Genomic DNA, 14,654 nt, shown 5'->3' with positions numbered 1-14,654 from the left:
TGCTTGATGCCTGGGGAGGTCCATTGGTGTTATCTGGAGGCTGGGACACCTGCTCTCACAGTAAAATGGGATAGTGTGAGAGTAGAAGCAGAAAGCGTGGAATAGGGCACTGCTTCCTGCACCTTTAATCCTGTACACAGATGGCTCCTGTGGCCAGCTATATTTAGATGCTGTATCAGGAGCGAGGCAAGAAGGTGAGTTTCAAGGCGCTGCCCATCTCTTTACCCACAGCAGCATATTTGCAGTGGTGAGATGGAATTGATTTAGGGTCATGGAGCTTTCCCTGTGATCCCCGGCACCAGTTTGGTGCCATCTAAGAGAAAACGCTGGGCTAGGGATCTATGTTGGTTCCCCAGTATGATGCAACTTCAGCATCCCAGCCAAAAATGGGCACCAGTATTCCAGGAGTTGTGTTTTGTATTTCTGTGAGGCATCCAGGGCGCAGAACTGTTCCCCCTTTTTAAATGTCTTTGTCCACCTTTTCAATTGCAGTCAGTCCACTCCTGCATGAGCGCCCACTCTTTTTAGAAGGCTCCCTTTTATTTGACTTTGCACTGATTTTCATATCTTTAACTGTTCTATAGCATTCTGAGTGCCTTGCCTTATTGTAAGTGACTGTAAAGGACACTGCCAGGAGCAGCAGCACATCTTAAACTTTTTTCGGGGGGAGCAGAGAGGGCGATCTGAATGGGGGTTTATCCGTTTTAGTTGGTTATCACACGGGGATTATCTAGGACAAGAACCAAGCAGACACCTGATGCAATGAGCAGAAATTTAAAAGGAACAATGGCACCCCTTTTTGTAGGTGAATCTAGGAGTGGCTGCTATCCCATATGGTAAGGTGCCTATAACTGTAGCAGTGCTATATGATGAATAGCTGGTACGTATGCCTGGTCATATGGGCGCATGGTGTCTTCAAAATGAGAGTTTGCCTGTTGAAAATGAATGGATTTTTTTTTCTCTCTCTCTCTGACAGACGAATGTTTGAACTTGTCAACTAAATGAACCAAACTGTCACTTTACCAGTCTGAGCCACTAATGTGGAAATCTTAAAAGTGAGAAGATGGGGGGGGGGTGAATTGTCATTGCTAATGCAATTTTTTTTTTTTTAAAGGGGAGGCATGTTAGCTTCTGTTTCACTAGCATTTCACATCACACTTGCATTAAAAACACTATTAAAAGTTTCATCATTATTAGGAAAAGTAAAAAGTCATGGTTTGCAAAATACCTTGACTAAAACTTGTATCGCAAATAATGACCAAATTATAAAGAGCTAGAAGCTGTCAAAAGTGACAATCTCTCTAAAATACTTAAGCTTTTCAGTGACTATCCAATAATTGAATTAGTAAAGGTTTCCTGTTGCATACAGAACAAAAATCTCATACTCTGCAAGAATCGGTTCTTCACAAACAAGGATAAGATCACCAGACAGTAATTTAACACCAGGTCAAAGTTAACTGGATTGCTATGAGTAAATGTGCAGAATATTGGATTGAAGGCCGGGTGCGATACCCCTACCAGTCTAACTTGCAGGGGTGTATTTTTATGAAGATACACTTGCACACTCCTAACATTGTAGAATAAAATGTTACTAGATTTTAACACTGAATTTCACATCTATGTTTATGAGCTTTAATTAATCATTCTAGTATTGTTAAAGCACAAGCAAATGGGCACTTGCAATGCAATTGGTCTTGAGTGGGGGAAGGAATCTCATGGTCTTGTGCAGCAGCCTAGTTCCCCACCCTGGTAATGTACAGTCTGTGCAAACAACACTGCAAAATGTGCCTGCTGTCTTCACATATTAAGAAGGATGCTTATTGCCAAATATGAATGATCTTGTATTCTAGTTTTCTTCCCCCCCATAAATAGAGATTCTTTCGAATGCTGAAAGAACATTATGCCACAAACTGTGCGTCCCTACCAAGCATGTGTCCATCTGTTGAGCTGTATGTTAGGTTCTGAATCATTCCCTCGAGTATTCAGAGAGCAGCTTATATTGAGAGGTGTGCCCTTAAACGCAGCTATGATCCTTGGTTGTTGATTGTCTCCATTAGAACTGCACCAGGGCTACTGATTAGTCTTCTAATTAACAGTTTTGAAAACCATAATTAAGTGGAGTTTTAGCAGAGATTATCAATTGGATCTAAGTTGTTGGGTAGCTTTTTTTTTTTTTTTTTTTTTTTTTTAAATCTGCTTAATTCCTTCCTCAAACATTCTGCTCTCTTCTCTTTTTAAATGGAAGTTGAACTGTAGGTACAGTACAGCTGAAGTTCTATTGATGATTTCTTCATCTACAGAACAGAGTTTTGTAGATAGTGGTTAGGACACTAAGGGCTTGTCTACACTACGCAACTTTTAGCGACAAGGCTGTGTCAACACCTACAGCACCCGCGACACCCCTTAGGCTATTCCCTCCTCCCCAAGATTTAGTCGGGGTATATAATACTAGTCATGGACAGATCACTGGCTGTGAATTTTTGTTTACTGTCTGTGACTAAAACGTAGCCTTAATTATAGATAATCAAAGGATTTTTAAATCTTTTGCTAGACTGATGCTTTGCAGTTCAGTTGCAGAATGAAATAAAAGAACCCGTGTACTGCAATCTGTAACACAATTGGAAGTCACTTCCAGAACAATACTTTCAGCTGGAAATTAACAGAGATTCTGCATCTATAACAAAGCTTTTCACAACTTAATTATTGAGGATTACAACAAAAATAAACATCAAATCACTTATTTTATTTGTGCAATGAAGGACATACTGTGTATAAGAACACATTGCATCCTACCATGCTAATACTCTGTCTTGTTTTGTTCTTGAACATTCACTTTATCACAGCATTAAATCACAACTGTGAAGACATGCCTCTTCTTATTATTTACATTACATTAATGCCCCAATCTAGTCCAGGGCCCACTATGCAAGCTGCTGAACAAACATATATGGCTTAAAAGACCCACAAATATGGTCTTGCCGTCCCTCAGTAAAATTGACAAGCCTGTCTTGCCTATTGACAATGTATATTGCCAGGAACATGTAACCCCATGACAATCTCCATTCCTAAGATACCCTGTCTGTGAAATGGGATGCCGACTATCTCCCCTCTTGCATGTTGCATGTATTGGGAGGGTGGAAGGCAGAGAATAGGAAAGTTATTGGTTTGTATTTCTCCTAGGAGACTAGATGTTCAGGGATTGATAACTGGGAGACAGAGCCTGTGACTTCTGAAATGCATTCAGGCTCGTGACCACGTCCGCTGTGATAAGAGTTGCTGTCTAATAAATATTTTAGCCTGTCTGAAAGAGATTTCATGGTAGAGAAGTCAGTTATAGGAAGGGCAACCTTAATGGAAACTGAATTCTGCTTGTATCCTGAGGCTGGGTTAAGGCAAAAAGTAGCCTAGCTTGTTCTGCTCTTGCCCCTACTGTGCCAATTCTATAGACCAGGGGAGGCCAAACTTCAGCCCTGCGGGTGGCACCTGCTGGGGCTCAGGGCTTCAACTACTTTTCTTGCTGCCTCTCCCCAAGGAGCTAAATTAATGACCCCTCCCTGCAGCTCCCAGGTGTTTGCTGCTGCCTCTCCATGCAGAGCTAACACCTGGGAGCTGAAGGGAGGGGCCATGGGGGGAAAGAGGGGGAGTGTGCCTGGGGGTGTATGTCTCAAGCTGTTGGGAGGACTGAACATTCAAATTGTGCCCCCCTCCCGCCCCTTTACAGTTGGCAGTTGTCTCTGGCAGAAGCCCCTAGCCCCACCCTGCCGCAGGGCAGAAGCCCTTAGCAGCTACCCCTCCCACCCCCCCCCAAATGGTAGGTGGAGAATGGTGGGGTGGATCTCTGGGAGGCTTCGGGAGCTGCAGTGTAACTGCAAAAGAGGCACAGTTTGGCCACCCCTGCTATAGACTGTCAACCTGATGCCTTGCACGCAACGCTAGCAACTTCTAAACATCTTCACCTTGGCCAGCAGGAGTGCTTCCACAACTCTGAAAATCGATATTTAGCTGGAGACCAGTGAGAGTAGCCTGTTTCCTGATCTTAAGCAAAGCACTCGGCTGTGTTACCATGAGGCTAAAGCAGAGTGCCTGTTGGCAGCATGCTCTTTGTTCTGAATGAGTGACATCTGTAGCCTTTTTTTTTTTTTAAAGGGGCATCATCGCCAGACATGGAATCCACCTATGGGGGAGGCTTACTAGACATGGTGAAAGGAGGAGCAGGGCGACTCTTCAGCAACTTGAAGGATAACCTTAAGGACACCCTAAAAGACACCTCTTCAAAAGTTATGCAATCTGTTGCCAGGTATAGTACAACCAAAGCCTCTCAGTACAGGTAAAACAAAAACTGTAGCTCCAGGATGTTAGTGGGAAGGAAACTTTGTTCTTAACTGGCATTGGAAAAAGAAACTGGTCTTTTTCCAGGTTATCTAGAAAGCTTTTCTTTTATTTGTTTGATGTGACTTTTATGAATGAATCGGTCTTATAATTGGGTATATGGTTTAAATGAAGCTAAGGCCACTAAAGCAAGATTTGTAACCTTGGGATGAATGAATGTCAGAGATCCTGAACATTGGGATGGGCCTTTCCTATCCATTCTCTTCTCCAAGTCTCTCTTCACTACTCTTACCTCTATATCCCTTATGCGATCCCACTTCTACCCTACGTTTTTGTCTTTAAATACCGATTCTCCCGACTGACTGATTCACCCATCCTATTTAGCCCCCCTTATTGTTCCCATCCTTAAATCCATTCTTGACCACTACCTTTTAAGAAAATTTTGTTGACTTGTTGTACGCTGTTGATCACTGCAGCTGACTGCATCTCAACTAGGCACTGTGCTCTGGTGCCGCCTTGTGGTGCACACTGTCTATTCTGGAATAACTCTGAGGTGGCAGAGCAATTGTTCATGATCTTAGGAGTGGCTTTCAGGTGTCTGTGGAAGTGACTGACTGTTCAGGTTGCTGAAAAATTTCCATTAGAAATTGGAGTCAAGGCAGCTGATGATAAAGTGGAGGGTGTTCTTTTTGACAAAAAGTAGACAATGGTGTAAAGACAACTGGGTATATAAAAAAGAGAGGGTTGTTTAGTCCATTGTTGGAAAGCAATATTTTAAAACTCTCTGATTCTGTCTTGTTTAGACTTAACTTCCAAATGTACTACTAAGTAGTTTGTCGCCCCTTGTTATCCATTCCTAATCTGAAGTGAGTCTTCGTGGAGAAACATTGTTGTCTTGGCTTCTGTATATAGGTGTCTATGTTAACAAGTGTCTTCCCTGCTTTCTTTTCTTTAGTTACGCCAAGGGAGAGCTAGATATTTCTTACGTTACCTCAAGAATCATTGGTAAGTGTCAGTCACTTGTGTAAATGAAATCATGCTGTCTGCAGTACTCAGTGTTTATGAACCAACTTCTGAACCCTGTTGTGGTCCATACTCACTCTTGTGTGTGTTTGGTCTTGACAGTTATGTCTTTTCCTGCTGAAGGGGTTGAACTGGGGTTCAGGAATCACATTGAAGATGTGCGAACGTTCTTAGATTCACGACATCCTGACCACTACACGGTCTTCAATTTGTCACAGAAGTCTTATCGTAGTGCCAAGTTTCATAACCGGGTAAGTGCTTTCTTCTGGGATACCAAAGCCCAGGATCACAAACTTTGGAGGACAGTCAGCAAGAGGTCTCTGAAGCAATCTCACTCAGAGTTCTTACAAAACAAAGGGGGCAGGTTCTGTGCCTCCTAAGAGGCAGAGCACAGAAGGCTCAGGGAGATGGGGACCAAAGGTGGCTTTAAATGCCCATTTCACTCCCTGGATTCTGGCCTACTATAGGGCCTCAAACAGCCCCTGGCATAAGTTAAAGCCGCCCTTGAGGGCTCTGTGCTATGGCATGTACCTGCACTGGAGCTTGCAATGGGAGGGACTGTAGGGGTACTTAAGTTGCCGCTATGCTACTCGTGACTCCTGTACAGCTGCTAGAAACTGCTGCAGAGGAGTGAGGAATAAGCACTTTTTCAGAAAATTTTCTAAGAGAATGACTTATCAGTCTATTAACACTAAGTTTTATATACTGACTGAGTTGCACAACTCTTTAAAATTGTAGTGTGTATGAATGAAAGTAGCTCCCATCTGCATGACTGCCTAACAGCATAATACTCGGGTGCTAATTTTGTTGAAGGCCTGAAAAGCAGAGGGTAGTTGTGTTGGGTTAGACCCCCTCCTTCTGGGATGCCCCCTCATGTACTGGGGTTCCACTGAGCCCCTCCTCCTCCACCAGCCTGGATTCCCTTCCCTGTTTTGCTGAATTAGGCTCTCCGGCCTCTTGCAACGCACACAGGTAGGGCCACACCCAGCTGCAGACACAGACTGAAGTCCACTCTGTGTGAGAGGATTCACCCAGCATTCACGTGCACACCCCGTTTGGGGAATAAACCCAAAATAATACTGTCTTGCGCTGTATAGAAAGATCTGCACAGCGCAAGCTCATACATGTATACAAATCGGAAAATCACATTCAGTAAATTATAACCTTTCCATTGATACCTTACATGAGCCATCTTACATAAAGTATATCTCAACCATATTTCTATGAAGAATATGGGGTGTGATGTCACCGTTGTAATCACCTACAGTATTGGTACTGTACATAGGGAAACTTCACTTCACCAGACTCTCTTAGAAAGAATTAAAAAAGCAAAGTGGTGAGAACAGGTATCCTAACAAAGGTGCTTCTAAAGAAGTTTTCTTTAAAAATAAAACAGCATACTTCTGTGCTGCAAAACTGTCTCTCTAGTTATGTAAAATCTTGATGCAATCAGTGATATTCCTGCCCTCACAAAATAAAGTTATATCTGGAAGTTAAATATGGGTTGTGTATCTGGCTCTGCCCCTACTTTTATTATTTGAGAAGTTACTAATGCTTTCTGCCTTCATTTCCTCCTCTATAAAACCAGAATGATACCAGACAGAAGTGTTGGGCTACAATTTCTTGAAGGTTTTAAAGCATTTGGAGATCCCTGTAGATATGCAAGGTTAGACATAACTGGTTTTAAAAAAAAAAAAAAAACCCAAAAAACAAAACACTTTCTTACAAGCAATCTTCTTCCTTCTTTCTAGCTCTGTCTTCCACCAAAATGCAACATTAATTACAAAACTTAAGCTAGTGTAGCAAGAGATTAGTCTGACCTATAGTTGTTAAGTAAACTGAAGTCTATTTGCAGCCACTGTCTAGATCGCTGGTAGCCATTCCATTTACATTTGTGTGCACACCATGGCTAAAAATGCACATCACTAAAAAAAAGGCTCCATTTGTAAACGGCCTTTCTGTGATGGTGTTATATGTTGTCAGTGAATCAGGAAAACCTGTTAGGTGAAAATAATCAAGGAACTTTTAATTCACTTTTGCTTAACAAATTCAGGTATATTTGTTGGCAATGGGGCTGAGATGAGGAGTGCTCAAAAAAAACTGAACTAACGTCAGGACTCTTCTGTATCCATAGAAGATGCAGTGGGATCTGTATTTACAGCCACTCAACTTAAAATATTTTAGTGGTATTGCTGCTGTACTTGTCTATTGAAAGAATGCTGCAGGGCAGGAAATAGTATTCATATTCTTATTTACTACTGTGTATGTTACCTACTAAGACTGACTAGCCATTTTGTTAGCTGTTGCCTCAAAACATGAGGTGAAAATGATAAATAGCATTTATCAAAATGCAGCATCTTAAGGTTCTGGGCTGGGATAGTCTGTCTCTACTAGGCAGGCAGGAAAGATAAGGTGTGTGTATATATGAGATGATTTTGTAAAATTGTTCCATGGTGCTCTTGCAATGGATGTGGTATACATGGAAAAATACTAATCGATCCTAAAGGAGCTAAAATCCTTGAATGACTATTCTCCATTTAGGCTTTGGCACAGGACTAACTGAGAGGTGTTCCTCCCAATCCCCTCCACGCACAGTAGCTGCTTGTTCTGTTCTTTATTTAAAGTGGATTATTAGTTTCCTATTCTCTAAGCCTTTTTTTCAAGAGGAATAAATCTTTTTTATATAAAAATGTTGTAAATTCATAGTTGCTGTTAATTCTCATCTTCCATAACCCTTTTTGCCTCCTACTGGCTTATTCACCTCTTCTTTCACAGACTTCTGAAGAGGAAAAGTAGCTGCCGTATCTGAAGATAGGATATAGTTTTAAAAAATAAGCAAGGCAAAATGTAGAGCCCCTGGAAGAATGTAACTGGGAACAGTATAATGCTCATTAGTCCTTTAATAATCCATTCTTCTAGTGACTTCCCTGGTAGTGGCTTCTCCAGCAGTTTCCCAAAGAAGCTGGGAGAAATTAAAAATAAAAATTTTATGCATAAAAACAAGCTGATGTTACTGTCCTAACACTAGTATCATAAACATGGCCACAGGCCCCCATATTTCAAAAGCCGTATACAACTTCCACTTATTTTTATGTTGTATTGAATTTCCTTAATGATATTGAGGTAGCATGTCAAATAAAGAAAACTACATAACATATACTTAAAAATTTCCAAATTACATATCTGCTTGCTGGCCTGTGATTACAGACCAAGCAAATCCATAATTATGGACTGCTGGAAATGCATATTTACTTAATAGATGGTAACAGCTTTTCAGAGCCTTTACAGTCTGCTGTGTCAAGGCCTAGTTAGAGGATATTTAGTTCATGGGTCGTTGGTCATATTGTCAGTAACAGCTTCCCTTGGAGAACAGCAAAACACAATCAGGACTAATTGTCCAAGCAACTCCACTTAAAAAAATCACGATGTGAAACTGTCCAGGAAAAAAAATGCATTTCAGTTTGCATGATTATAACCTAAAAGAATGGCCAAATAAATGCTCATTGCACTTCATGTGAGCACTCCCTAATGTATGCTCATCTGCTACAGAGCAGAATGGTTATTTCTAACTATTGTACATACTTTAAAATAAGAATTTGTGTTATAGACGGTTAACTGCAGCAACAGATACTTTGCTAGGTGCTTACAATGGAAAACAATACATTCTTATAGGGGGCCTTGCTGTAGATCCCCTTACAAATATTAGGGTTCAAACTAAATACAACCCAAATTAATTGCTTAGACGTTATGGACAGTCTGAGTAAGCTGCCTTGACAAATTTATATCATTCTCCTTTTAAGTGGTTATATGATCCATCTAGGGAACTTCCACGTATTTAGGAAGATTTAATCAAACTACCATCTTCTCTTCTCCACCCCTCCCCCTCCCTCCCCATTCCTAAAGTAGAATTCAAATGTCTGCTTGGGGAAAAAACTGCTCTTCAGACAGAGTGAAACTTGGTACTGTAGCTTCCTACCTCTGGCCAGAAACCTCTTTAAAAAGCAATTCAATTAAAAATAAGCCAAATGGAGAAAAAGGTTTGTGGAAGGCGAGCCAATCTGCAACTTGGCACAGCACTGCAAAGATTGTCCTTGAGACAACTGTATTATTCAGAGAGTATATGGATGAGTGATAGCTAGAAATGCTTTGCTTGTTTGTACAGCTTAGCATTTGAGGAATAATGTTCTGGCTGACATCTTAGAAACTATTACCCAATTCCTTTCTACAAAGAATTACTCAAAGTATTAAAAGATTGCTGTAGAAATCAGATCTCTCTCTCTCTCTCTCATAAGAGTCCAGGCATTAGTGGCCTGATGTTCAGGGTTGCGGAGGTCTCTCAAATCCCACTCCATTAAGTCAGTGGAAGCAGGCGATGCTCAGCTCCTCTTGAAAACCAGGCCATAACTTTAAGAACCAGTTTGCTAACATGTCAACCATGTGACCTAGTGCAGGACTTATTACAGTGTAACTATAATCAAAGCACAGCAATTTGATCCAACTCTTCCTTGCAAAGAGAATTCAGTGCTTTAAATAGTTAGTAAGGATGATCCAAGTTGCATGCTAAATATTTCAAAACAGTTTTAAAATGTATTGTCAGGGACAAAAGATTTTTTTGTTTCATAATATGAAATTGATATTCTCTTGCCCCTTCCATAATTCATGCCTCCCCCATTAAGCAGAGTTCTGCATGAAAAAAGAGGCTGAAGGGTTTTAAAGCACATCACTTACCTTGTATGGAAGGGATATGCTCTTTTTGACAGGAAAGATCTATGAAACAGTCTCAGTTAAGGGGATTATGAAGTTTTATGTTTGTTCATTATGTGATCTCCTAGGTATCTGAATGTAGCTGGCCAATGAGACAAGCACCCAGTCTGCATAATCTCTATGCTGTATGTAAGAACATGCACAACTGGTTACAGCAGAACCCCAAAAATGTGTGTGTCATCCATTGCATGGTAAGTCAGCCGGTAGCTACATTTGAGTAATCTCTGCTTGTAAACTCTTGCTTCCCTGGGGAACTGGCCAGCAACAAAATGCACCATTGTACAAGGATACAATGAGGGTAAATCCATACAGGAGAATAAGGATTATACAATCTGCCAGTATGCAAAAACCTAAACTTTTAAATATAAAGAGACAATTCAACTTGATGCTAAAAATGCTTCATGCCTTTAATCTTATGTATTGCAATATGTTTGAGAATCTTTTCTGCCCGACACAACAGCAGACGTTGCTTTGAGTGTTATGGTTTGTCACAACTTTAAATGCAGTTTCTAGTTTGGTTGGGGGAGGAGAGCTTGAAGAAGAATAACTAAAACTACCATTAAAGTGTGGGTCTATTCTGAAAATTCTCTCTGCAACAAGAGGGACATTTTACTCCTCAGATCTACTTCCTGTGAGTATTGAGTCAGTTCTACTAACTTCCATGAAAAACGAGTCTGATGGCTTTTACTCCAGTTAGCCCCGCAGAGCCAGCATAGCTAAGGAAGATGAACCACATTCTGTCTCTCCTTGTACATCAACAGACTTGTTAACAACGTAGTGTTTCCAGGGCCTTGGGCAAACCCATTGAGGGCCCTGTAATTGCACAGATGTTGAGGACAGTGTAGGCTGAAGATTGTGTCAGTGACACCTACACAATCACACTCTTTGGCCTGTAGAACCTTTACGGTTGATAATGATGCAGAAGGAGTTCTGTTTAACTTTCGGCTCCCAGGTTGTCATTTCAGGGCTGTCAAGTTTTGGGCAGTAAAAACCTTCTATGATCTAGGCAGATTTCATCTGGAAACTTCTGATAAACATTAAGCCTAATAGTGTCACTCTCCATTTGACTACAGTTCTACTGTGAAAATCAGAAACACATAAGTTCTCTAGGTATGTAGTTTCCCAACCTAAAAGACTTGAACATGACCGAGCTCCAAGACCTGCTTAGTGCCCAAATGAATTTTTTGTATGTCAAAGGGCATTTTTCTCTTTGTCCGTCCCCCTCCAACTAGCTTGTACAGCCAGCCAAGTCCAAAAGATAGGTTACCAATATGGGGGCCCCTCTTCAGCAAGGTACTTTAAACCAGTGCTTAACACAAGGTATGTAATGATGTTGTACCCATGTTGGTCCCAGGATATTCGAGAAACTAGAAGATATTACCTCACCCACCTTTTGGACCAACTTCTGTTGGTGAGAGACCAGCTTTTGAGCTTACACAGAGCTCTAACCCTGAAGAAGAGATCTATGTAAGCTCAAAAGGCATGAGTGGTCCCTTTGACTTCGAGCACATGCCCATATTCAGCAGGATACTTAAGCCTTAGTCTGTTCTGGGGTGGCAAATCCTGTATCAAGGTAAATCCCTGCTTTAGCAGATTGCAGTGAGCCCAAGATCTGCAGGTGTAGTGTAATATTACAAACTACAAATTACTAAAACACAGCAAAAGTTCCAATACAAAGACAGAAGTTATTTCTGAGCCCTCAAAATCTTGTGTGAATCCTCAACTACTCTTTTATGCACTTCTGTAAAATAACTGAGTCCATTTCTATCAACTGGATTTAGTCTGGTTCAAATGTTAATTACTAGAAATGAAAGCGCCGAAACAAGAGTTTCTATAGGCATTCCTCCTTTAGCTCTAATATGGCCATGTCATTGAAATCTTGCTGAAATGCGCTTTTAAATATGGATTGGGTTAAAATAGACTATCCTTTCCCTTCAATTAACAGGATATCTCTGATTTGTGCTCTTGCATTTTATCTGACAGGATGGTCGTGCAGCATCAGCAGTTCTGGTCAGTGCAATGTTCTGTTTCTGTCATCTCTTCTCTAGTCCAATCCCAGCTATTCAGTTGCTCAACTCAAAGAGACCTGGAATAGGACTCTGGCCATCCCACAGAAGGTAGAGTATGTTAGTCGGGCAAGCACTATTCAACATAGTTGAAAACATATAACTGTTTTTAGGCCTGTGGTCCCCATCTCCTCAGCTGTCCAGGCCTGGGTCCTACAAACATTCCTGTGAGTAGTCCCACGGAAGTCAGTGGAACTGCTCACGTGCCACATGATAGTCTGAGTAATGATGGTCTAAAGTATTAAGCAAGGGGTTTGGAGCCTGGAATGCTTGAGTTCCAGTCCTAGCATGTTAATGTTGCTAGAGCTATGTAGGGTCAGACAAGTTCCTTAGCCTCTGTGTCCTAGCCTCACCCTGTGTAAAGTGAGAATGGTGAATGCTGTTTTTCCTCAAATTGTGGCCAAGGATTAATAGATGAAGGCTATGTCTGTTTTTTGTTTTTGTTTTTTTTTTCTGATGGCTTTGTTCGTTAGGTTGAAAGAAAATTAAGACAAGGCTTACTATTGCTTCAAGCTTCCCCCAAAATTAGTTTGTCTGATCAGAAACTTGCTGTGAAAAACATCTTGTTTGTGTTGCAACAGAAGAATATCCTGTTGGCAGGCTCCCACCGAGTGAACAGAAAAAATGCAGTGATAAATATGTAGAAACAAAAGTTTAAACCCCCAAGATTCTTAGCCTAGTTAAGCTGAAAACAGCATTGCTGTGTCCTGGCAAGTTTTGGAATTGTCATTATTTATTTTCTAAAAGTGCTGTTTAAGATCATTATAGAAACAAACCCTCCAATGCACTTAGCTGGAGCTAAGCTAACTGGTCTCTAAGGGTATATCTACACTACAAAAAAACCACCGGCAGCAGGGACTCTCTGAGCCCGCGTCTACAGACTCCGGCTCCTGCTATGGCACTTAAAAATAGTAGTGTACATGTTCCCCCTCAAACTCTGGAACCCTGCAAGGAGGGTGGGTCTTGGAACCAGAGTGGGAATGTCTGCGTTGCTATTTTTAGCACCATAGCATGAGTCCAAGTGTGATAGAGTTTCCAAAGCCACACTAAGGCTTAGGCCGGGAAAAGGCTGCAGCAGTGCTGGGTCAGGAAAGCTCCACCCCTCAGGTACTGCCAAGCATACTCCTGGGGAAAAGAGTATAAAGAGTTCCAGCAGCCCAGGCTGGGGGTAGGAGAGAAGTCATTTCCTGGAGGAACACTGCCCTGAGACAGGAGGAGAAGCTCTTATTAAAGAGGTCTGGCTGTGAGTCTTCCTCCCCTGCCTTTTAGACATCACCCGAAAGGTAGGGGCACCAGAGGGTCACCTGCATCAGCCCTGAGACTCTGGGGTTGAAAGCAAAGTCCCACCTCAAACTGAGGCATTGGGTGGGGGAGGTGGGCTAAGCGTAGGTCATACAATGCTATCATCCTTTCAGGGCCCTGTGCTGGGACCTGGTGGAGTGAGAGCCTGGTCCCCCTAACTACCCCAGATTCCCCTATGCCTAGCCCAGGGATGGGGTGGGACTAGGGGGTTATCAACAAAGAGGCCAATCCAGCTGAACCCCATTCAAGGAGTTCAGGACACATTGAACTAAAAGAGACTGGAGAAGCGGGTGCTGACCCCTAGGCCTGCTGACCAAACAGACAGACAATACTGCTACACCAAGTCTGTAGTCCTGGGCTCTGAGACAGGCTGCCATGTGTGGGTTTTTTGTTTTGTTTGTTTTCAGTATAGACTCTATTTTTATTTATTCTTATAAATGCAGAATTGGCATAAAATGCTTACATTGTTTGCTTTGTGGCTTGACGGCAGTAAATGCATGTTGTACAAATACTGACAAAATTCCATTCCTAGAACTTTACAAGCAGCTCAGTGCAAGTTTGTGCTCTCCAAGTGCCTCTCTTATAGAAAACAGAAGTGATAATTGTGTGATGGGTAGGGCTGTTGATCTCCGTTAACTCACGCGATTAACTCAAAAGAATTAATCTCAGTTTTAATTGCACTGTTCAACAATAGAATACCAATTGAAATTTATTAAATATTTTGGATGTTCTACATTGTCATATATATTGTAACTGAAATCAGTGTATATTTTTATTACAAATATTTGCACTGTAAAATCATACAAAAGAAATGAAATAATTTTCAATTCACCTCATACAAGTACTGTAGTGCAATCTCTTTGTTGTGAAAGTGTAACTTACAAATGTAGATTTTTGGCTCGTTTGTTTTGTTTTTGAGTGCAGTTATGTAACAAACAAAAAACCCCCAAATCTACACTTGTAAGTTGCACTTTCACAACAAAAATTACACTACAGTACTTGTATGTGGTGAATTGAAGAATGCTATTGTCTTTTTACAGTGCAAATATTTGTAATAAAAATAAATATAAAGTGAGAACTGTACACTTTGTATTCTGTGTTTGTAATTGAAATGAAAATGTAGAAAACATCCAGAAATATTTAAATGCTATTCTATTACTGTTTAACTGT

At 41.2% G+C, this 14,654-nt stretch overlaps 1 protein-coding gene across 3 annotated transcripts in view; it reads left to right on the top strand.

Annotated features, from left to right (window-relative positions):
- Window positions 1-14,654, top strand: part of DNAJC6 (DnaJ heat shock protein family (Hsp40) member C6) — a 90,679-nt gene that overhangs the window by 50,056 nt on the left and 25,969 nt on the right. For all 3 annotated transcript variants that reach the window (XM_073357429.2, XM_073357431.2, XM_073357430.2), the window contains 5 exons: window positions 4,147-4,297; window positions 5,285-5,334; window positions 5,455-5,603; window positions 10,185-10,307; window positions 12,100-12,233. In XM_073357429.2, coding sequence (XP_073213530.1) covers window positions 4,147-4,297; window positions 5,285-5,334; window positions 5,455-5,603; window positions 10,185-10,307; window positions 12,100-12,233 — 607 coding nt within the window. The remainder of the gene's footprint in view (window positions 1-4,146; window positions 4,298-5,284; window positions 5,335-5,454; window positions 5,604-10,184; window positions 10,308-12,099; window positions 12,234-14,654) is intronic.

Source organism: Lepidochelys kempii, chromosome 8 (genome assembly GCF_965140285.1).
Source record: "Lepidochelys kempii isolate rLepKem1 chromosome 8, rLepKem1.hap1, whole genome shotgun sequence".
In the NCBI taxonomy this organism is placed as follows: Eukaryota; Metazoa; Chordata; order Testudines; family Cheloniidae; genus Lepidochelys; species Lepidochelys kempii.
The sequence above is the reverse complement of the archived record's forward strand: the minus strand, read 5'-3'. Positions and strand labels throughout refer to the sequence as shown.